The sequence below is a fragment of the Ascaphus truei genome, chromosome 8, assembly GCF_040206685.1.
Source record: "Ascaphus truei isolate aAscTru1 chromosome 8, aAscTru1.hap1, whole genome shotgun sequence".
Lineage (NCBI taxonomy): Eukaryota > Metazoa > Chordata > Amphibia > Anura > Ascaphidae > Ascaphus > Ascaphus truei.
Window position 1 is genome coordinate 82,978,918 of NC_134490.1, and position 24,518 is coordinate 83,003,435.

General features: G+C 43.4%; 1 protein-coding gene and 1 long non-coding RNA gene across 4 annotated transcripts in view; one reads left to right on the forward strand and one right to left on the reverse strand.

The window, feature by feature from the left end:
- The window catches only part of LOC142502064 (ovostatin-like), a 68,378-nt gene extending 53,387 nt beyond the window's left edge, over positions 1-14,991 (forward strand). Inside the window, exons 25-36 of the mRNA XM_075612871.1 lie at positions 26-107; positions 704-863; positions 1,332-1,406; positions 2,825-2,987; positions 6,424-6,644; positions 7,020-7,235; positions 7,723-7,847; positions 8,768-8,858; positions 9,751-9,813; positions 10,934-11,036; positions 14,333-14,387; positions 14,714-14,991. Coding sequence (XP_075468986.1) covers positions 26-107; positions 704-863; positions 1,332-1,406; positions 2,825-2,987; positions 6,424-6,644; positions 7,020-7,235; positions 7,723-7,847; positions 8,768-8,858; positions 9,751-9,813; positions 10,934-11,036; positions 14,333-14,376 — 1,343 coding nt within the window. The 3' untranslated portion in view covers positions 14,377-14,387; positions 14,714-14,991. The remainder of the gene's footprint in view (positions 1-25; positions 108-703; positions 864-1,331; positions 1,407-2,824; positions 2,988-6,423; positions 6,645-7,019; positions 7,236-7,722; positions 7,848-8,767; positions 8,859-9,750; positions 9,814-10,933; positions 11,037-14,332; positions 14,388-14,713) is intronic.
- The window catches only part of LOC142502066 (uncharacterized), a 65,414-nt gene that overhangs the window by 10,241 nt on the left and 30,655 nt on the right, over positions 1-24,518 (reverse strand). Inside the window, exons 2-3 of one of the 3 annotated variants that reach the window (XR_012803637.1) lie at positions 22,733-22,763; positions 20,220-20,504 (exon numbers count right to left, since the gene is read on the reverse strand). The exons of 1 other annotated variant lie outside the window; for it this stretch is intronic. This is a non-coding gene — a long non-coding RNA (uncharacterized LOC142502066). The remainder of the gene's footprint in view (positions 1-20,219; positions 20,505-22,732; positions 22,764-24,518) is intronic. One more of the 3 variants, XR_012803638.1, reaches the window with a different exon arrangement.

Here is a 24,518-nt window from a genome sequence, read left to right on the forward strand (position 1 = left end):
TATTCCCCTCACTGTTCTTTCTCAGGATATATCAAGCAGCTTGGATACCGGCACTATGATGGAAGTTTCAGCGCTTTTGGAGCAAGTCATTCTCAGGGAAGTGCATGGTGAGTGAAGCGTGACAATGTAAGCCCAGAGCCAGTCTGCACCTGAGAAAGCAAAGGAACGTGTGTGTGTAAAAGGGAGGAATCAGGAGGGCGGCTCCAGGGCAGCATTATACTGTATGAACAGCATCGTTTACTCAATGTTGATGATACATTGTCATTCCTATCAACTTTATATGCGGTCTAGTCAGTATTTTATTAATTTGCTATAGTTTTCCAGTTTTTCTCTAAGGATCTATCGCCTAAAGAGCTAAAGCCCAAAATGACCACTTATTAAGTGAATAATTGTCAATCCACATTGCCTTGTATAATTTAATGAAAGGATATCATAGAAGTTATATGATTAAAGGCTGTGTTGATGATAATAATAACATTGGAACTAAAGAAAAACAATATTATGTATGTTTTTAAATTCAGCTTAATTTTAGGCATTTATGCGTTTTATTTCCCCCCTAAAAAAAGAAACTTTTTGGGAGGAGCCATACTTTCTTTGCAGGGAAAAGGTGCTGCAGGGCAGATACAGTGAGCGCTGTGTGTGAGGGGTGCTGTTTGCAGGACTCTGTATAGATAGTTTATATGAGCTTTGTTCTCTGTCTCAGGCTGACCGCTTTAACCTTCTGGACCTTCGAACAAATAAAGCCGTACACCTTTGTTGATCCTAACGTCCAGAATCAGGCCCTGATCTACCTGGAACGCCTCCAGAACCTGAACACTGGCTGCTTCACACCCACAGGGACCCTGTTTAACAGCGCATTGAAGGTGAGAGAGGCAGGCTGACCTGGGGGCACTGGGGGGGAGGGGAGGGGGGGGGCGAGACTGCAAACGGCTGCTTCATATCGATGTTATAAAGCAATCCATGTCCTATTTACTGCTAGAGGGGCCTGCAACACATTACCAATGGGATTCATTTGGTAAGGTGAGAGGCTTTACCGATGATGCAGAAGCACGGGGTGCTGGCGGATTATAAATAGCTGGGGGTGAGGGGCAGGTTGGAATATCCTGTGAGAAAGATCTGCCTCAGACTTTTGGTAAAATACTTTTTGCTTTTTTTCCATATGACGCTGAACCCCTCCCTTCAATTAAGCCTTGTTATCCTGCTTCTCATTATAGGGAACTTGAACCAAAGTTTATGCTTTTTAGTATTTCTCCTGGGAGGGGTTACACCGGCTCTGTGTATATTCCAGCAGGGGAATTATTAATGGCTCTTGTTACATTTTTATTTCATAGGGTGGTGCTGAAAATGATATCAGTTTCACTGCATATGTCGTTGCTATCCTGCTGCAGTCTGATTACCCAGGAGGGGTAAGTGATGTATCCTGCTACATACTGGCTTCTACTCTCACCCAGTCTACTATCAGGGGAATTAAGCTTTCCATTATCTCCAGGAAAAGTGCAGCAAACAAGTGACCACAAGATGTCCCCATTGTCCTCTCTCTGTTGTGCGTTGCACAAGCTGTATCCATCTATATACAGAACTGGTGCAGCACGATCAGAAGCTGATGCACAAACACCTTTTTTCCAAACTGACACTGGTGCAGTGTGTACAGAAGCATTGCAAGCTTCTGCATGCACACACACTTCCTTTATACACAGTGTGTCCATAAAGTGCAGGAGAACTGATACCAGCCTGAACTCTGCACATGAGAGACTTCCTTCCCCAAAGGAAGAAAGAGAATTCAATGGCAACGTGGCTCACAGTTAATATTTTAAGTCTGGGTATCCACTGCAGATTGGTGTACTTCTTTTTAACCCATTAACTTCTGCATTTCCCTTTCCGAAGCTGTAGGGGTCTCATTTTTAGCACTGACAAAGCATTCCATAAAACAAGAAACAAAAAGTGCCTGAATGAGTAATGTAAATGGTAATCTCTCGCTGGTTAATCGTAATATTTAACGGGACATTCACACACAGAATCATGCATTTTGCCTGCTAACTCCCTACCAATATATACATATTTTTACAACAAGCAAAGTAAACATGTCACTTTCACTGGGTCCTAAGTACAGTATGTATAATCAAATCTTATACCCACTGCTCTCCCAACATTGTTGGATAATCAAACGACACAATTGGCTTCCTTGTATTAAACCTGCAGAGATTTTACTGTGTCATATCAATAACTTATAAATCCCCCTCCACGGTGGGGGCTCCGGGTCTTGCTGGACCCTCGGTAATAGTTTCACAGGGGTTCCAGCCCCCAACATCAGACTTGTCCAGAAGCACAGGAGGTTGTGTGGGGCCCCTTCAGCCATGGGCTCCAAGGTGGCCACATATGTTTCCTTGTGTTACAGCCGCCGCCTCTACCAGCTTCCTGTGTTACAACAAATAATGGTTGTGTTGCGATGTGTGTTCTTTTGTAACACACAATGTATATAGTATATTGGGAGACATATCACATATTAATAGGTATAGATTAATAGATATGTAATCGGTCTGCACGAGTCCTTTTATTACTATACCATTAAATTGGGATTTCTATTCCATATTCTGCATTCTGTATATTGCTACATTGATCCCTGTCCGATCAATGAATATGTAATGGCTCTTCTCAATAGTGTATACAGCTTTTCTCTTTATATGACAGGCCCTGTATGATCCATGAGTAGATGAGTCCATTCCATAGTTTATCTCACTGAATAAAGATCACCCCCGGGTGACCTGCGCTATTCTATGTGCCTGCCTAGATGTATCATCACTAATGTCTTCTTTGTTTCTTGCAGCAAACACTGTTGCGTTCAGCTCTCCGCTGCCTGGATGCCGCTTCTGGATCTCAGCAGAGCCTTTATAACCGGGCTTTGATGTTCTACGCTTACAGAGTGGCCGGGAATTATGAGAAGAGCAATGCTCTGTTTGAGCAGCTGAGGGCAGAGGCGACTTCCAAAGGTATTTCATGTGCCCCACTGAGGTCTGATAATAGGTTTGTCCCATTCACCCCTATCCAGCACTGCTCAAACATACAAGAAATATACCTGCCCATGACTATTTTTCTGTCATATACTTCTTTATTTCTGTTACACTTGTTCAATACACTCTGCAGCGTCTTCCGCAAGCTGAAGGTTTTAGTCCCAATCGTTGCAATGCGCTGCAGCCCCCTTTGTGTTAAGGCCCAAAGGTGAATAATAATGATTACATCCTGTAGTGTCAATTTAGTGGGAAACACAGCTGTTTATGATGTTTTATATCATGATGCAAAGGGGACTGGCTTACTGGCTGAGGGTTTAGTGAAATGTGCATAAGAACACCTCCTCTGACGCAGGGGAACCTGGTTCAAATCCCAGCTTCATCTCCGTCAGGCTGGCCTGCTAAGAGGTTTGCCAGCTGATTTAAGTCCTCTTATTGACCACAGAATTTCAGAGAAGTCAGGCCCACAGATAGACGGGGTTGATCAGACTCCTTCCTGCAAAGGGCCCGGGATAACTGTCCCAGCTGTTCGCCCCTTGTTGACAGCCCTGTCCTCAGGCACCAAAAATGAGATACAGCTGAACCCCGTTAAAAACGCGGTCCTCGGGGGCCACCTGATCAGACCGCGTTATTACTGGGGTCGCGCTAATTTTTAAAAAAAATGGCCGCCGTGATCTGGGATTCCGCGCTGCCGAAGGGGGAGAGCTGAGATAACTCTCCCAGAGCCCAGCGTCGCAATGGCAGGCCCCCGGACTCCTCCCCTCCCCCCCCACCCCCAGCAGCACTAAACCTTACCCAGCATCTGCAGCAGTTGATCTGTGCAGAGAAGCTGCGAGGGGGAGGAGAGCTCACGGGATGTCAGCTGTTTCTGAGTTCCTCGGCCAGGGATCAGCTCCCTTCAATCCTCCCCCACAGCAGCAGAGATACAGGCAGGGAGAGGGGGGGAGGGGGGCCCAGCATCGCACCAAACCACAGCAGCACCCCCTCTCCCAAACCACAGCACCCCCCCCCCACACACACACACACCCCACAGCAGCACTTACCCAGCATCTGCAGCACTTGATCTGTGCAGAGAAGCTGCGGGGGGAGGAGAGCTCACGCAGCCTTTGCTGGGATGTCAGTTGTTTCGGAGTTCCTCGGCCAGGGATCAGCTCCCTTCAATCCTCCCCCCACAGCAACAGAGATACAGGCAGGGAAAGGGGGGGGCTCTCCCTGAGCCCAGCGTCGCAGCGGCAGGCCCAAAACAGTGTGCTGTGAGTGCTGTGATAGTGTGCAGTGAGTGTGTGTGCAGTGAGTGTGTGTGCAGTGAGTGTGTGTGCAGTGAGTGTGTGTGCAGTGAGAGTGTGTGCAGTGAGTGTGTGTGCAGTGAGTGTGTGTGCAGTGAGTGTGTGTGCAGTGAGAGTGTGTGCAGTGAGAGTGTGTGCAGTGAGAGTGTGTGCAGTGAGTGTGTGTGCAGTGAGTGTGTGTGCAGTGAGTGTGTGTGCAGTGAGAGTGTGTGCAGTGAGTGTGTGTGCAGTGAGTGTGTGTGCAGTGAGTGTGTGTGCAGTGAGAGTGTGTGCAGTGAGTGTGTGTGCAGTGAGTGTGTGTGCAGTGAGTGTGTGTGCAGTGAGTGTGTGTGCAGTGAGTGTGTGTGCAGTGAGAGTGTGTGCAGTGAGTGTGCAAAAAAATTAAAAAAAAAATTTTTTCAAAATGTAAAAAATAAAAAATGAATTATAACATACACAGGGATTTAGACGTGGGGACTCTGCTCCGGACAGGGAAAAATTGAAATCCTACTTACAACAAGCAAGATTCAAATAGGCACAGTAGATAGTTATTTTCCAAAAGACAATGTCCACATCAGGAGACGCTGTTTTCTCAACAGATAGCTGATCCCGCCACTGCGTGTACCGCCACTCCGAATAATCCCTGATGGTAACACTGCCTGGGCTAAACTTCATTGCTGTGCCCGCATGCAGCCGTTCCATGTACCGACCACAATCACTTCCCTGGTTGCCCACGCATACGCAGAAGTGTGTCTCACTCACCGCTGCGCTCCGAACTGCTCGTCCTGCTTGCCACAGGCTCTGCAGCTGCTGCAGATGTCCAATGTCCAATTTCGTCAATTCCCACAACCCTACGCATTTCGTGAAAGAATTCACTTCCTCAGGGGCATACTAAGTGCATGGGTATAGCTGATATATATACCCTGATCTTATAATTGGCAGGCATTGCATAATTAACCCATCACAGTAACACATAACAAATGAACAACATTAACACATAATCAGCAGTGAGCGATGAGCTCATACAATAAACACAAATATAATACAACTTACATCAATAAAATGAGCCACCTGTTTATGATGGAGTTGAATTACATAAGAAACACTGATCTAGTATATCCCAATGTGTAACAGATTCAGGACTTATTTACATATATGTAATAATAACAATAGTGTAGCGACCTTCTTAGGTTTAATACTATTATGTTATTTTTATATATTTAGTATCTCTTATAACTCCAAATGGTATATTTATATTCTCAACAAATACATAAAAAGCACCTCCCTGTTAATATCAGAGCCAATTCATCTCTTTGGGTTCACCCAACACAAAGGATTTTACTATGGGGATCGGGGAAATTATGTAAATTCTAATTACCCACACAACTATCCACCCAAAAAGGAACCTAAAACAAAATCCATATTTAGTCCATCGAGAGATAGGGTTTTTAATTCATATATCCAGTAGACTTCACGCCTACTGATATGTTGTAATTTCCCCCCCCCCCCCCCCTCTCCAATTTCCCGAATGGGTCTCTATGGCTTGACATATCAAACCTTTTGGATCCTGATTGTGGTGTACCAAAATATGATGTGGGACACTATGTGTTGTAAGTCCCTTCCTAATGTTGTAGCTACGTCTTTGATACAATCTCCGTGTGCGTCCCACATATTGTAGGCCGCAGGGACATCACAGCAGGTATATCACAAAGGTGGTGTGACAATCGATATGAGTACATTTTATATACTTTAGACGTAACGTTTGACATAAAGGTAGTCTGACTAATGCTAAATTTACAGGCGGTGCATGTTGAACAATTAAAGAAGCCTTTGGTGCCAGATGTCACACTCGGTCTGGCATGGCCCAAAGGGCAACTTGGCGCCAATTTGGATTTTAAGTTGGCCGCCTTCCTGAATATGACGGATGGTTTAGATGGGAGAACCTCAGATAATACATTGTCCCTCAAAATAATTGGCCAATGTTGATGAAAAATTTGCCTTATTTTTGTTTTTTATTTTTTGTTGATTCTACGTACTGTATACTACATAGGAATGAAAATATGAAATTTATGTAAATTCCATCATTCTTTGTCTCTCCTTCTTTCTCTCTGTACCCCACTCTCTTTATCTCTACCTTCCTCCCCTCCTTACAGATGGCACCATTCATTGGGAGCGCAAAGTGAAGCCAGATTTGGAGAAAGTTCCTTTCTTCTATGCCCCCTATGCCTCGGCTGATATAGAGATTACCGCCTACGTACTGCTTGGCCTGACTAAGGGTCCTTCTTCATCTCCACAAGATAAAACCTACATGGCTCAGATCACTCTTTGGCTGGCTCAGCAGCAGAATTCAAATGGGGGATACCGGTCAACAGCGGTAATGAGGGGCTCTGGGTGTGGGGTCTAAAATAACTAGGAACTGTGGCCAAGGGGGTGTCAAACACAGGGTCAGTGAGAGACCTGAGATCAGACTGATATAAGAATAGGGTGAATAAGGGAACTTGTGCATCAGAGGAAAGTGTGGTTGACCGTATCCAAGCAGATACAGGATCAGTAGCAGAACAAGTAGAGGAGAAATGGTACAGGACTTTGGCTCCATCACTCCCTTTTAGTGCAGACAGAAAGAAAAATCGGCCACAGGTCATTTAGAAAGTCAATGGCAGAGCCAGGATAATACTGATACAGGAATACTTGTGTTATTTCAGGCAGGGGGCAGAGACCTTCATTAACCCCTTATCTCCCTCACATACAGGACACAGTGGTGGTCCTGCAGGCTCTCGCTGGTTATGGCTGCCTGGTATATAAAAAAAATTCCAATAACCAGGTCCGTGTGTCTGCACAAAATGCAGTGATTGCACAGTTCAATGTGGATAGCTCCAACAGACTGGTGGTCCAGAGAAAGGCGCTACCCACAGCAAATGGGACATACACCTTCCGTGTCACTGGTTCTGGATGCTGCCTGGTGCAGGTAATAAAATAACAATTTAACGTGAATCACCCACTGCAGGTAACAATGTTATGTTATGATGTGAGTAACGTGTTGCAGGTAACAATGTAACATCACAATGTGAATGCTATCAATTAGATTGTAAGCTCTTCGGGGTAGGGACTCTTTTTCCTAAATGTTACTTTTATGTCTGAAGCACTTCTTCCCATTGTAGCTTGTATAATGTCTTGTTTTTATAATTATGTCAGGTGTATTACTCCTGTGAAGCGCTACAGTATATACATTAATGGCGCTATGTAAATAAAAACATACATACACACATACAGTACATACATATAGGTAACAATATGACATTATACAGTAATGTGAATAACCCGTCACAGGTAACATCGCATTATCGCGTGAATCATGTGGTCCTGGGTTATATACAAGGGATCAGATAGGTGTGAGCAGCCTCATTATATAGCGATGTGTATGTGGGTATGAGCTTTGTGCTTTCTCTCTGCAGACCACAGTTCGATATAACATCCCGGTGCCCAAAGTAAACTCGGCCTTTTCTCTCTCTGTAAATACATCGTCTGAGAGCTGTGTAAATGATGTGGCGTATACCTTTACCATCGGCATCCAAGTCAGGTACTGAGTGCATAGCTATCTCTCACTGTCATATACAGCTATCTCTCTCTCGCTGGAACTCACGAAGGTAGGATATGGGTTACCGCACCTCAATATCACGTTCACTGACATTAACTTCACTAGTAGTTAACGCGAGTCACTGTGTGATTACCACTGAATCTCCCGCACTGTGTCATGCACAAGTATCTCTAGCAGGGGGTTATTACATCATACCATAGACTGCGATTACTCCACATGCCTCTTATTCTCAAGGCTTGGGTATCTGGTCCTTGGTGTACATGTATCATTTGCTGAGGCGCACACAGCTATCTCACTACAGCCTGCATAACCATCACATGGAAATTAACTTCTCATTACACTCACCTCGCACTAAGGATATATACAGCTGTCTCACTACAGCCTGCAGAACCATCACATGGAAAGTAACTTCTCATTACACTCACCTCGCACTAAGCATATATACAGCTGTCTCACTACAGCCTGCAGAACCATCACATGGAAAGTAACTTCTCATTACACTCACCCCGCACTAAGGATATATACAGCTGTCTCACTACAGCCTGCAGAACCATCACATGGAAAGTAACTTCTCATTACACTCACCTCGCACTAAGCATATATACAGCTGTCTCACTACAGCCTGCAGAACCATCACATGGAAAGTAACTTCTCATTACACTCACCTCGCACTAAGGATATATACAGCTGTCTCTCACTAAAAGACAAACTAACTAAATATATATTGGAGCATAAGGCAAGATTTGTTTCTGCGCTGACATAGATTCAACCTATTAATCTCTGTGTCTATATTTCCAATTGTAACTCTGTGCTATTACATTTACACTTGCAATCATGCATTTAATCCTTACAGAGTAAACCTTCTCTAAACATTTTGACTGACGCTCCTGTCTCTGTTGCAGTTATCATGGCAGCCGGGACCAGTCCAACATGGCCATTATAGACCTAAAGATGCTGTCTGGATACACAGCGGATTATGGTTCCATGAGTGAAGTATGAGAGAAACCCCAGGGGCAGGGCAGGTTAGGGGTAGGAAGACCAGAAAAATGTTACAGTAAACCGGAATCTCCTGCTTATGTAACCATGTGACATTACAAAGTGTAAGGGGCATTGAGGATGTGCACCGTATGAAGCTTATGAAAGAGGGTGTGATTGGAAAGGGGCTTTGGAGAGATCTTTGTGAGAGAAGGGACAGTAACACTGGTTTCATGGGTAGGAGTCAGCAGCACAGGAGGGGATTGTGAGAAGCAGGAGGGGGGCAGGTTGTGGGTTAAGGTACATATGTGGAAGAATGGTGCTCAAAATACAGGGACCTATGTCCTTATAATAAAGGGAGTAGAGCTTTTACACACTGGGTACTATTGATAAATATTAAAGCACTAAACCTAAAATGGGGCTCTAATACACCCTGAAGGTGGGGGTACGTGCACGGAGACACTTCCCCCTCCTCATTGGGCTGGCCCCAGGTAAACGTACTCACGAGACTTTAGTTTCCCCAGTAGCTCTCTCCAGAAGCGTGCAGCTGTATCAAGTCAGGAGAGTCCAAGTGCAGTATGTGTGCAGCGCACAGCAAGGAGTAAAGGAGAGCAGAACTTCTTGATAAAGTGCACGCTTTGCACGGAACGCGTAGAAGGGCTGCAACCCTCTATTTTATGGCTTCCCATTAAAGAATGATTTTTTGCCAGACCTGCTCTCCTTCATTCCTTGCTGTGCGCTGCACACATACTGCATGTGGGTTAAGGTAGCAGTACAAAGGAGATACAGAAGGGCCATATTTATTAAGCAATCTTCTGCATAAGACACCTTGCAGTGCATTACCTTAAATCGAGTGTGAGACACCAAAGCTGCCATCTCCTCCCTAAATACTTCTCTCTTCTCTCCACAGCTGAGGCAGAAAGTTTCCAAAGTTGAAGAGAAAAACAACCACCTGTATCTGTACCTTGACTCTGTGAGTGAGCTGAGCACTTTCATAACCCTTAACTCCAGCAAGTGCTACCTCCCACTATCTATCTACCTGCAGCCTCTTTCATCCACATTTATCAACTTTATATATATATATTAATATATATATATATATATATATATATATATATATATATATATATATACGCACTTCCCTGAGGAAGGTCTCCACTGGACCGAAACGTTGGATTTAAGTGTGCTTTTGTATTTCACTAACACAGCTTTTTGACTTACCTTTGAGTGCTGTTTCTTGTTTTCTCGTCTGAGAAACATTAGTTGTCCTATTGATACTTATGGAGCAAGCACCTTGATTTACATTATTTGCTTGGAGCGCCAGCTGTTTCTCTTTTGATGTATGTGTGTATACAGTATAATATAATATATATATAGATATATATAAATATATATATCTATCTATATATATATATATATATATATAGATAGATATATATATATCCCTCTTCCAGTGGTCAGTGACCCACAGTACAACTAATCTCTTATTTATACACTTCCTTTAAAAAAAATGTTTAAGAACGACAAAACTTTTTCTGATACCTTAAATATTGTAGGAATCTTTCTAATTTACATACCAAAGAGCTTTGCCCCAATATTAATTATTTAGGATTTGTGAAAATCAGGCACATACCACTACTTCCATAATAGATGAGGTTGAAAAAAGACATAAGTCCATCAAGTTCAACCTATGCTAAATTTAGACAACAGATACTTTATCCTATATCTATACTTACTTATTGATCCAGAGGAAGGCAAACAAAAAACCCCAGTGTCATATCATCCAATGATATCTCATAGGGGGGGAAATAAATTCTTTCCTGACTCCTAGAATTGGCAATCAGATTACTCCCTGGATCAACATTCTTCCTATGTTTACTTATTTGGTTTATCCCTGTATACCTTTCCATTCTAAAAAGATGTCCAACCCTTTTTTGAACAAATCTATTGTATCTGCCATCACTGTCTCCATGGGTAATGCCATACTTGTGTTTGGCCACTGTACTCTTCATGAAATCCTGTTTGATGTCACTCTTGTGTGGATTCTCCCTCTTGCTCGCTGTATAACCTTTCCCTTCATTGTTTCTCTGCAGGTCTCCAGTGAACCCACTTCCTATTCCCTGAAAGTGGAGATGGGCAGCAGAGTGCAAAATTTCCAGCCGTCATTTGTTAAAGTGTATGACTACTATGAATCAGGTAAAGTCCCGGTGATGCATGAGCAGGTCATACGTGTGTGTGTGTGTGTCAGGGGGACCTTGTGCATCTATAGTTATCAAAACAGGCCATGTACTGTGTAACCGTTATACCCTAACCTCAGTTATTCATGCTTTGGCAATACTGAAATGTTTTTCTGTCATGCCTATAAAGCTGATTTTGTGTGTGTGTGTGTGTGTGTGTGTGTGTGTGTGTGTGTGTGTGTGTGTGTGTGTGTGTGTGTGTGTGTGTGTGTGTGTGTGTGTGTGTGTGTGTGTGTGTGTGTGTGTGTATAGAACATATAGTGTGTACGTATTTTTATTAATATACTTGTTTTGTTTACAATAAACAAGCATTATGGGGGTAATGTATTAAGGCAAAAGTGTTGCTGTTTTAGGGGAATTGCTACATGCTGTAGGTATCCAAAACAAATAGTTTTTTCTTCTTTTTTTTTTAAGACTTATGGTGCCGTTTTTGCTCCAGAATTGCACCACCTTTTCCTATACATACCCTTATGAGTCAAACTCCAGCCTGTCCCACTCCTGATCCCTACTGTTTGTCTAATGCATGAAGCTAGCACAGCTGTAGATCTGTGTGTGAATGTACAGTAGGAGGGGAAGAAGAGGGGTTGTGCATTCTAAACAAGAGAACAACTTCATAGCAACCATTCACTAAATTCCAGTAATTTCACAAAAAATGACATCAGATAGTGTCTAAAGAGGGACAAAGTCCTTAGAATTCCTTGTTATGCTGGCACTCCGAGATCCCGGTTCTAATGGAAAATGCACTGATCTCTACATGAATAACAACCGTTAAAGCACGACTGAGTCTGACCCTGGTATTAACATTCACAGCTATAATACACACTGTTTCAGGATACAGTGTTTCAGGAAAGAATACAGTGTTTCAGGACGGAATACAGTGTTTCAGGACGGAATACGCAAAGTTTCAGAATAGGATACTGGGACATCTGTTGTTTTGGCATTTGGAAATGAACTTGAAAATGATTCAACCTCTTAAACTAGCAATTATCAGAAATGTTGAAAGGCATTGAATGTTTTTGGTTTGTTGTAACTCTGATACGTTTTGCACTGTGGTAATGTACCTTTAATTATATTACAACCGACCTTACAAGTGAGGTTTTTGCAGTTCAAGAACTGTATCTGCCGTCTGATTACAGCCAGCAGGCGAGAGGGTTTGAGCGAGGATTTACACTAATGTGGTCAATAGTTGGAAAGCTAAAACTTGATAAAGCATGTTAGAAGGTAGCTTGATGGTTACTATAAAGAAAAAGATAACAGCGCAAAAAACATGTTCCAAAATAGAAAAATATTTTATATGGAATTAAAAGAAACACAAATGAGTGCTATAAAAAAACACCAGATTGGTTAAGCAAACATAAAATTAAAGCAATACAAAGTTACCAGAGGCTCCCTGTGCGTTGTGAATGCAGCTGTTAGCAAAGGCAACAAAAGTAGCAGTGCTGTGGTTCAGACAATGCTAATAGGGAAAGCACCTGTGGGGCTGTGGGGGTACTTTTTAAATGTATTGGGGGTGTGGGGGTAATTCTTAAATATATTGGGGGGGTGGGGGTAATTATTAAATGTATTGGGGGTGTGGGGGTAATTTTTTTATGTATTGGGGGTGTGGGGGTAATTTTTAAATGTATTGGGGGTGTGGGGGTAATTTTTAAATGTATTGGGGGTGTGGGGGTAATTCTTAAATGTATTGGGGGTGTGGGGGTAATTATTAAATGTATTGGGGATGTGGGGATAATTCTTAAATGTATTGGGGGTGTGGGGTTAATTTGTGTGTGTGTGTGTGTGTGTGTGTGTGTGTGTGTGTGTGTGTGTGTGTGTGTGTGTGTCTGTGAGAGAGAGTGTCTGAGAGAGAGAGTGTCTGAGAGAGTGTCTGTGAGAGTGAGTGTCTGAGAGAGTGTCTGAGAGTATGTGTCTGTGAGAGTGAGTGTGTGTCTGTGAGAGAGAGTGTCTGCGAGAGAGAGTGTCTGAGAGAGTGTCTGAGAGAGTGTCTGTGAGAGTGAGTGTCTGAGAGAGAGTGTCTGAGAGTGTGTGTCTGTGAGAGAGAGAGTGTGTGTGTCTGTGAGAGAGAGTGTGTGTGTGTGTGTGTGTGTGTGTGTGTGTGTGTGTGTGTGTGTGTGTGTGTGTGTGTGTGTGTGTGTGTGTGTGTGTGTCTGAGAGTGAGTGTGTCTGAGAGAGACACCAACTGCGCACTGCAACTGTTAGGTATGTATATACAACTTTGTTTTTACTTTGGGTGCCGCGGGAAAATCCTGATCGCCTTGGGGAGCCTTGAGCGGAAAAAGTTTGGGAACCACTGATATACAGTGATGTGGTCAATAATAGTGTGAATGCTAGAACTTGCCAATGCATGTTAGAAGGTAGCCTGGTGGTTAATATAGTACAATGTGGTGGTAAAGGGCAGTAGGGTGTTGGACTGTACAGGGAGATGTTTGACAAGCACAATACTCTGTCTACTTCTCAGTAGAGATCTGAGAAACATTTACACAAGTTTCTGAAATGGGCGACTATTGGACTCTCACCGTTCACAAATATTTTGCGAAGTTCTCAGCATTCATAAAAACTTGCCAAGGTTTTAAAACTTGAAATTCTGTTGAGAAAAGTATTCTCTTCATTAAATTTCCTTGGAATCATTTACTGAAAACACTATACAGTTGGACAGATAATTACACCCAAGGCTATTGGAGATCAAGATGGAACTTGGTTGAATGAATGTCCGGACACCATGTCCAGTGATGAGTCTGACAGAGTCAAGTGATTACATTGATAACTGACTTCAAGCAGTCACAGTGAGGTTGTGTGTGCATAACCAGCAGTGCCCAGACTGCTCCTATATCCACTTCTGAAGTCCATAGAGACTCTATGCATAGGGACCACTGTTAAATGCTATACAATGTGGAGGATGCTGAACACCGCAGCAGACTCCACCACCCCTATGTAGGGCTCAAACTGCTGCGGGTTTGCAGGTCCCTTTGTTAGTTAGGTTAGTGAAGCTTCTCTTCAGGAAATTCATATGACTCGGAGTATAAATTGTCTGAGTCTGCACTTGGGAATTAAAATGAGATGCTCACTCTACAATTGACTCAGGTGGCAATAGACTTCCTCACTGAGTGGGTGGTGAGAGCACGAAGCAGCCTATGGAATAAAATAATCCAAGATAAAAATAGAAAACAAGTCTCAAACTGTAAGAATTGAAGGTAACCTGTGTACTCAGGTAAAAAATAAAAATAAATGCTTTGTGCTTTTTCACTTCTCTTACAGATGAGAATGGTGTTGCTGAACTCAAACACCCGTGCAGTAAATAATAAATATGAAGGTAATATCACATGTACAGACAAATACAATGTTTTATGGAGAATTATGTTTTTATCACTTCCTCCTTCATACACGGGAATGAGGGTTATGTATCAAGCTCTAAATAGAGCAAGCTTTACTAAGTGGTGCTATTCTGCGAGACACCCCCTTCTGGCACAGGGACACCCCTTATGTCCTATTCCAGTCAGTGGCAGCAGAAGGTGTCTTGTGGAATAGCACCGCTTAGGCAATATTGCCCTAGTGTATATTTGTCTGAATGGAGGGGTTTGTATTTGTGTGTATTTGTATTTTAGTTCCCCTCTCACATGCATATCTTTCCATTCACAGGAATGTTGGAATCAAAGCAAGTCCTGCCCATGAAAGAAATAGAAAGAATTAAGGCCTCTGACGTCTGACCATGTGATTAACCCTTAGTTGCTGGGGGGACTGCATCTGTCGGCTCTGCATTGAGATAGATACTCAGAGAGCTCAAGCTGTCCTACTTGTAGAGACAGATATATTTTTCAGCTCAACTTGCAAATGTTCCAATACCAGAAAGTTAATGATCATGTCTTCCCCTAATCTCACATGATTCAATCTCAAATAAATATCACATTTTAACTGCATTATAGTGTCCTGTGATTTGTGTGAGGGCTGATAGGTTTAACCTCAAGGCCTGGCTAGCTCACAGGACTGGCACCTGGGGTTAAGGGCCTGGTAGTACACCTCTAGTATTTGGACGGTTCCAGGCTTAGATGTACGAAGAAGATGAAAAAATTGTCACTAGCGTTACTCTCTATAAACTGAAAAAATGCAACATATGTCAATCTCTCTCTCTCTCTCCCCCCCCCCTTGAAACCATATGGTATGGGCTGAGAGTGTCAGCTCTTGGGTCTAATATTCTACCTTACTGTGTTGCCTGAACGTTTGTTCTGTTATACTGTCCCCCATAGGGTTATAAACTAGGAACTGTGTATGTGGGGTTAACTGTGTAAGCCCAGTGGGCTACTTAATGCATTATCTGTGTATTCCCTTTGCCTCATGGGCCTGCAACTGCCTGTGTCAGCTTGTAAGTGGATTGCCTTGTATGGGTGGCCTCTTATGAGAAATAGCTGCAGGGTAGGGACGTCTGGAACATGAGGGAAAAGGGGGGGGAATATTTTAACCTGTTTTACCTGCGAGCAAGGTATTCTTAGCTGGTGTCTTAGAGAAGAGAAGGTTAGAACCCCACATGATAGGCGCAGATGGTGGAGTGCAAGCTCATGTGTCTAAATGTTGGTTCTCTGTGTTTTAAAACTGCAATGCATTGTGTTTGTCCTGTGATTTAAACACAGGTTGGTGACAAAAGCCAGTTTGAATTAGCATGTCAATTACATCTGTATTAGCATTTCTATGCCCCAGCTCAGATAGAGATTCCAAGCCCAAATCTCCCCAATTTATTTCCCTTATAAGTATAAGGTCCCCCAAAGTATATTTTGTAAGGAAGTGTACTTTATATTGTGTTTTAATGTTTACTATAACATTTTATACAGAAAGCACAGGCATATGGAAGATGCTAGCTAGTTTGCATAGATTCCATAGTTCAGAGAGGAGAGGACTGGCAGAGGGGGGGAAACCATTTGGTGAGCAGGATGTTCAGATTAGGATGTCTGTTTTACGTAGACACCGCGGAGCCAGGGAAAACGGCCCTGGATGTCAAAACTGATAAGCAAGGTTTCTATTGGCAAGTTTTGAATTTATCCCTCCTATCAGTGAATGCGTAATTTCAATCCCTGCTTTAATTGGCTATTACACTCCTCAATGATTTAGATAGGAATCCAGCCTATATAAGAGCGTGCAGTAAAAGCAGCTCTCTCTCTCTTTTTCCTGTTGGAGATCTGAAGACAAGCAGCTGCTGGCAGGCCTCTCAAAAAGTGCTTCTGTGAAAGAGCTATTCACACATGGATGCATGGGGAGGCCTAGCCAGCAGGCTGGATTTCAGTCCAGGAGCCCAGAACCAAGGTCCTATCAAGGTAAGCCTTTGCTGAACAGGCGCCTTGCAACTAGGAAAGGGTAGATCTCTTCCCCAGACCCCAGTAAGTGTGTATATTCTCTGTTTCTTGTATTTCTGTGTGTTTCCGAGGACTTATCCAAATAAACTGCAATTTATTTTACTGCCTGTCTTGCCTTGTGACTGATCCCTTAAATATAAAGGTGTATTTGGCCTGCCCTCCCGTGACACTCATTAATTAAGACTCAGGTCATATATATATATATATATATATATATATATATATATATATATATATATATAAATATACACACACACATGTAGAGGTGGGCTCTCCATTCATGTTAATTCACATTGATACACATACACACTCTTTCATCACTTGCTTTCAGGAACCTTTTGACACCTCCAGCCATAAAACACATCCACACCGGGGGAAGGACCAGCACAGATAACATTCCAATAGACACTGTTTATAGTATAGCTTTTGCTTGCTTCATTCATTGTAACATCGCTGGAAGAAGAGATCAGTGTATCTCGAAAGCTCGCACAAATAAAAGCATTTCGTTAGCCACAGAACGGTATCATCTATTAATTTTTTTATTATATATATATATATATATATATATATATATATATATATATATATATATATATATATTCTGTATATATAAAAAGAATGATTCCTTTGATCCTACCAATTAGGATAAAATAATAATCTCATGCAAAAGGGTTATTTGGTTAAACCCTTTGGCCAAAGCATTTATAAGCCTGCATGCCACGACAAGGCATAACCGTATGCAGGAACCTACACTAAATATATGTAATAGTTGTCCCATGGACTAGTGAAAAAATGTGTGAAAGCCCTGAAGGGGTTAAATAAACATAAGCGTGTGCGTGCGTGCGTGCGTGCGCGTGTGTGTGTAGAAAAGAAAAAAGCGCACACCCCTAGTGCATTATCTTCAGTGATGTAGAAGAACATTAATGTATTAAAATATATGTGTGGTAGACAATGCACACTTACAAGATAAAAGATGAAGGATTCACATAATGGTATCTTTGGGTATAGGATGATATACAACAAACAGGATAGGTAGAGGGAACCTCTGATTCAAACTCACTATAATCGCAAGCCTGCAGACCCGCCGCCGAAGGCTGAGAGTGTCTTCAAACTCCAGCACCGACAGCAGCTGCAGTCCAAATGGATCCCGGCACGGTTCAAATGGAGCAGATCAGACCCTCCTCCAACTGGTAAAAACCAAGAGCTCCGTAGCAGATCCTTCGGTATACACGAGTCCCTCAGAGAGACGTGGAAACACCACGTGAGCACCATAGTGTTGTCAGGCCCTACGCGTTTCATCAGCGACTGCCGAATTCGTCAGGGGTTATGACGTCCATAGAGTCAAAAGAACACACATTAGGCGGTAACAGTTCCTGGAAGACCAGAGTTTTCCCAGAGTCCGAATCTACAAGGGCCTGGATGGTTTTTCCCCCAACCTGGGCTGGAAGTAGCCAGGGCTTGTAATTTTCTCCAGTGAAGGCCAAGGCGACGGTCCTGCTGAAGGAACAATCCATCTGTGGACAGTCCACATGCCGGTGCCCATGTTCTCTGCAGGCGGAACATGGAGAGGGTTCCCTCGCAGGAGGGGGTCATGGATAGCGCTCCGCTGGACCGGATACTGGAGACAAGCCGTCTGGTGGGTCCTGTGAGCGACGTCCTCGGAAGTTCCTCTCATTTGGCGACAAGCCGACATCAGGAAGGGGATGAGGGTCTCGGCGGTGCCCGGCGTTTTGACTTCTTCCTTGTTGGAAGGACTGCTCCTTTCGTGGCATTTGGCGGTTGCGCATGGAGGGGCCGTAGCTTCCCCGTTGTTCCAATCTCCCTCTTTGGGTCTCCGCAAGTGCTGGTGAAGTTGGATCCGTCGGGTCCAGGGCACTCGCCTGATCCTCGGCCCCAAGGAAGTTCTCAACGAGTCGGACCGCCAAAGCTAGGGTTTCAGCAGCATGGATGTTTTACCCACGAGCGTCCGAAAGGGGGTATTATCTGTAGGAATTGTTCCAAAACCACTTGCTCAAGAATTGCCTCCTTAGTGCACTCCTCGGGTTGTATCCAGCGAGTATACAAGTCCAATAACTGCTGAGCGAGGACCCGGGCTCTCATCTTAGCGGTGTACTTTAGGTTCCAGAACTGCTGCCGGTAGGTCTCTGGGGTCAGACCTAAGCGATCCAGTATGGCGGCTTTTACTTGTTGGTAGTCCATTGCCTGATCTGCTGGGAGGCCCAGATATGAGGCCTGGGCTTCTCCTATGAGGAGCGGGGCCAAATCAGTTGCCCAGCGATCTGCAGCCCAGCCCTGAGCTTCGGCAACCTTTCAAATGTCAGTAGAAAAGCCTCTGGCTCCTCATTCGGAGCCATTTTCCTCAGGAAGACCGGGGGTTTGTTCGCAAGTTCTGGACTGGCAGACCCCTGGAATTGGGTCAGCAGCTTGGCCATCCGCTCATCCTGTGCTGCCTGCTGCTGGGTTAGGAGCTGGGTTTGCTGTGCAATAGTAGTTGGGCCTGCTCCTGCATTAACAGTCCTTGCTGTCTGGTCTGCTCGCACAGAAACTCTTTTAAAAATTCTTCCATGTTTCTCATTTTTGTGTGTGTGTGTGAGGCCCTTAAACTGCAGGGGCATCTCAAAATCCCGGCACTTCTGACACCATATGTTGCAGGGTACAGCAACCACACACGCGGGTTCTCTTGATAAGGCTTCTTTATTGAGCCTTAAAAACATACAGCACACAAAACAAAATAGCTTCTCTTCAGCATACAAAAACAAAATATGCTTCTCTTCAGCAGACAAAAACAAAATAGCTTCTCTTCAGCATAGAAAACATGGCAGCTCCTCTTCAGCATGCAGGACACAGACAGTTCATCACACATGTACTTTGAAAAACAGACCTTGTAGCAGTAATCTCTTCAGTATTTCAGTCCTGTCTCCTGACCAGCTAGCTTGCATGTGTGTACAGCCTGGGGGGTTTAAAACACCTTGATTATGCAGCTGGGGTCAGACTAATTAAGCAGCCATTCTCAACTGAAACTTAACCTCGTCACTGCTGCACTGCAAGCCTAAACATAGGTTTGCCAGGTATATGATTGGTGACGTTCATTCACCCTGTCACACACCCCCCCCTTGGGTTTAACAGCTTTTTTGCCCCCCCCCTTGGATTATCTGTTGGTATTTCCCTTGAGTGTATTTCCCTAACGGAGTGTGGGAAGTGAGGGGACATCACTTGTGTCCCCACAATTCTTGTTCTGTACATCTGATTTTTAGCTAATATTACAGCCTGCTCTTGGTATTATATATTATGTATCTCACGTCCTGCTTCCCAGCAGGGCAATGTGTGTTAATATGATTTTTTTTTGCCTGTGTACTTCCATTAGCACACACCTCCTTCTCCCTCACACCTTCCCCCCTCCCCCACCCCCTTCCCCTCTCCCCCACCCCCTTCCCCTCTCCCCCACCCCTTTCCCCTCTCCCCCTCTCCCCCACCCCTTTCCCCTGCACTTCACTTTTTTCACTCCCTGTTGGTGTCCCTAGTGCTATCCTGCTGCCGCGCTATTAGCCGACACACAGGCGCAACGCATGCGCACTGTGACAATAAACTTTAGACTAGTTGCCCTGGCCACGAGAGACACACCTAGCAGCTGATTTGGTGATCAGCTGTTTCCCCGCTCCCAACGGATACTATTACAGCAGCGCTATTAGCCGACACACAGGCGCTACGCGTGCGGACGGTGATAATAAACATTAGATTAGTTGCCCTGGCTACGTGAGACGCGCGTAGCAGCTGATTCAGTGATCAGCTGTTTCTCCACTTACCACGAACGCTACTGTGACGTCAGTTGCAATTAATGCTGAGTTTCAAACAGCTGCTTAGGTTCGCGGGCTATTTTTCAATTACTGCTGGTATCCAATTGTGTTAGGTATTGGATATATATAGATGTGTGGCTGTCACTGCATCCTGAGCACTCCCTTGAGAAAGGTCCTGTTCCAGGACCGAAACGTCGGTGATTGTGCCAGTTATTTTCAAATACACTTTGGATTTTGGACTACATTTGTGTGCTGTCTCTTCCTGGCTGTGGTGTCCTGGGAAACAAGGTCTGCCTGGTAAGGACAATTAGAGAAATGAGAGTGCTTCCACCATGTGTGTCCTATGATATATATACAGAGATTCAAGCAGGTGCTTAGGGAACTAATACAACTATTTTTACAGAGTTGATCTAAGAAAGATCAGAAAGATTTCCCATATCTCTAGCACTCAATGCTGGATAATAGTAGACAGACAGCAGTGGTCTTACAGATTATTGCTGTAAATCGGTCTAATGACCCATGAGAACCAGGAAGATCAAATAATAAAAATAATAAAGTTTTATTTCATAATCACAATAGAAAATTCATGTAAAGATATAAAAACATATATGTAACGATAAAATCCCCATAGTTAAGTGGCTTATAGAGAAGCTGTTCAAGGAAAGTACACTTCCAGTGATTGAATGATATGCAGCCTAATCTATATTGACATCAAGTGACACTATGATAGTTCCCGCTTAGGATTAGCGGTCTACCTATGATACCATGTATCTGTATAGGAAGGTATCAAAGGTTATTGCAGTGACAGGTGTATTAATGGTATATCCCAAAATAAATATCTTTGTATACACATACCATCCTATGCACAGAATCCGCTGTAACAATACATTATCAAAACAGTCATACGTCCATAATTATGTCCCATAATCATCAAAACAGACTTAATAATACCTCAATGTAACCCAGTTCAAAATTGCATATCCATTGATGTACCCGTAACCAGATTATTGCAATATGCTCAGGCAACATGTATATTCAGGAGGTAAATGTCGGTGACATGGGAGTAATCAAGACACACATTATCAACACATTCTCAGTTCTAGATAGTCAACAGTAAAGTGAATGTGCAGTTCAAGTGGTACAGCTCAACCCCCTTATAACGCGATGCTTGGGGTCCTAAGAATCACATCGCTCTATAAGCGGATCGCATTACAAATAATGTACAATTGTATGCAATGTACAATAAAGTATTTAAGATAGCAATAATCGTGTTGTAAAGTATTCATAAATACGAAAATTGGAAGCCACAGTTGCATCGCGTTATAAGCGGATTCGCGTTGTAACGGATCGCGTTATAACAGGGTTGAGCTGTATCTGGTAATCTGTCTGTCAGTAAGAGCTGCATTAATAGGAGCTATAAAAGGGCTAAAGCCACTGATAGGACCACACTATTGTATGGAAACAAACATGGTAATCAATTACAACAACCTATTAGAATTATAGGAACATACAATACACAGTGGAGAAACATCCAAGAAGTGCTCAATAAACACTGGCACATTCTTCTGGAAGATGAGGACCTCAAAATGGTCCTTAACCCTAGAGCATCTATTACATACCGCAGACCCCAAAATTTAAAGGATCATTTGGTTTATAGTCACTACAAAAATTACACACAGGAGACATGGCTAAAATCTAAGACAGTGGGCACATATCCTGCGGCAGTTGTAGAGCCTGCCAATATATCAAACCTTCAAAAAAGTTTTCCAACCAGAACAATACGAAAGAATATACCATCAGACAATTTATAAATTGTAAAACATCAGGGGTAATATATATGTCTACATGCGACTGTGGTGCCAAATACGTGGGTAAAACATCTCACCAATTCAAAACACGTATTTTGGAACATATAGGCACCATCAGAAATAATATAGATACCCCAATAGCAAGACATGCTAACCACAATGGGGAAGTGAAGCATTTTTCCTTTCAAGGAATAGATCATTTTACACTGGGAATACGTAAAGGAAATCTAGATAACATCTTGCTTAGAATGGAGGCCAAATGGATATAAACCCTAGGAACACAATCTCCCAGAGGATTACATTAAGATTTCGCCTATACAGCATTCTTATAAAAATTGAGGAATAAATACATAATCTTCAACAGAAGTATCCATATCCAGGACTGGAATAGGAATAAGGGGGATAGAAATACTAGAGGATATTCTGTATATATAATACATATATATCTGAAAATTAAAACTCATGTACAGTATAGTCTGTAACATACAAAGAAACATGGAACAGAAATTTCAAACTATACTCACAATAATTCTAAAATAAAGCCATACAAAATAAGACCAACAGCGTAATATAATTTTGAAATGCAATAAGCAAGATACATCTACATGGCTATTACAAAGAAGTACAGTAATAGATTATACAATATATATATATAAAGTATTTCTCAAGATCCCTAACAGAGTATGCAAATTAGATCTAAATCCAAATACTTACCTGACAACACTGGATAATTGGACATAAATATCTGAAAAGAAATATAACAAACTCCATTAATGCAATCTAATGCGTAATTAGTTCATTTGGAAAAACACAAATTATGAGTATAAAATCCCACTTAATCCCACTGGACAACGAAGATCATACTGTATTCCTGTGTTCATTCACAATCTTGTAGTGATGGTACAGTTTTAACAATGTATTTTAATGAGGCAAATCCCTGCTTTGGCTTTGTTTACATCACGTGTAAAGTATGACCGGCCGACGAGAATTAGTTGCCATGGTTACACAACGCTATAAAAAGCCTGTGGAAGCAGGGACCCGCCCACCCCCGAAGAAGTTCCGTAAGGAACGAAACACGTGTCGGGTATCACGTGACGCACGACTAGTGACGTCAATAGCGCGACGGAGAGACAGAGACGCTAGGTCTCATGTGGCTGCATTTACAGCTCTGATTCACAATATTTGACTGCTCTAAGTTACATATTAGCAAGTTGTAACAAAGTTGTGGGCCCCAGGAGGCAGCCACTAGCCAGAGAACAATCCAACAGCATACTCTGCACACCAGGTACATTTTATATTTATTTCATCATGGAGAGGCACTCTCATATTAATACACATTGTTATGATTTATCACCAAAAGGGGAAGGTTGCATTACCTCCAATAGGCTATCACATATAACACCTGTAAGGACCCGCGCTGCGGGGACTCCCGCTTTTGGCGCTTCCTTACCTTTTTCCCCCGCTGCCTCTAACCCACGGCGGCGTTCCCCGGCCGTCGGCATCTCCCCCGTGGCTGTCTCCTCACTTCCGGGTCACGTGCGTCACCCTTACGGGCGCGCACGGACCCTGGCCTCTATTTACTGGCGCCTGGAGCCTGGTCCCGCCTCCTCCATTCCGGCGCGCTTTCCTGCCCCTGCTCCACCAGGTCCGCCCCCAGGCTTCTCTCTCCTATCAGGGCTAACCCCTGGACCGCACCTCCGTTCCTCCCTTTCCCCTGATAGGTCCCAGACCACTATTTAGCCTGGTCTCTCCATTTCCTCAGTGCTCTGCATAGCTTCTGTACCTTTGTGTTGTCTGCTTCTGCTTGACTCTCTTGTGTTTCAGTCCCTGTCCCTGTCCCTGTTCCTGGATACTCTGCTGACCTCCCTAGATTTCGACCTTGGCTTTGGACTTAGACCACGCTGCTCTCTGGACTCACTTGGATTTGGCTTTGGACTCTCTACCTCGCTGTCTTCTATATCCCTTGGACTCGGCAAACGGACCCCTACGACGCAGCTTTCTCCTCTCCTTGACCCAGGCTTACGGACACTCTACCACGCTGCTCTCTCAACTCCTAGACCTTTGGATAACGGACTTATCCTTCTACGCCGGATTTGGCAAGTACTGAACTCTTTCTATTTTTGTTCCCTGGACCAGCTACGCTACTACCACACTCCGGCCGCTCCCCCGTTTACTGTTAGGTGTGTGGTATTTGTCCTTTCCACCTCAGTCCCGGGGTCTCGTTTGGCTTGTGGGCAGGCCGAGCGTTACAACACCATAGCGGATTGTATTAACATCCGCTATTGTAACTATATATCACTATTATTGCTCACTGCAAGCACAATTATTATTATTGCACTGGATATATACCTGCAGCAAGGTATCCTAAAATAAGAACCACCATTTATGTGGATTATATACAAATATGTGACAACCTAATATCACCAAAAGGATAAATTAGAAGGTGAATTTCAGGCTGCTTAAATAACCCTATTAGGGAGATCTTTTACTCTACGTATAT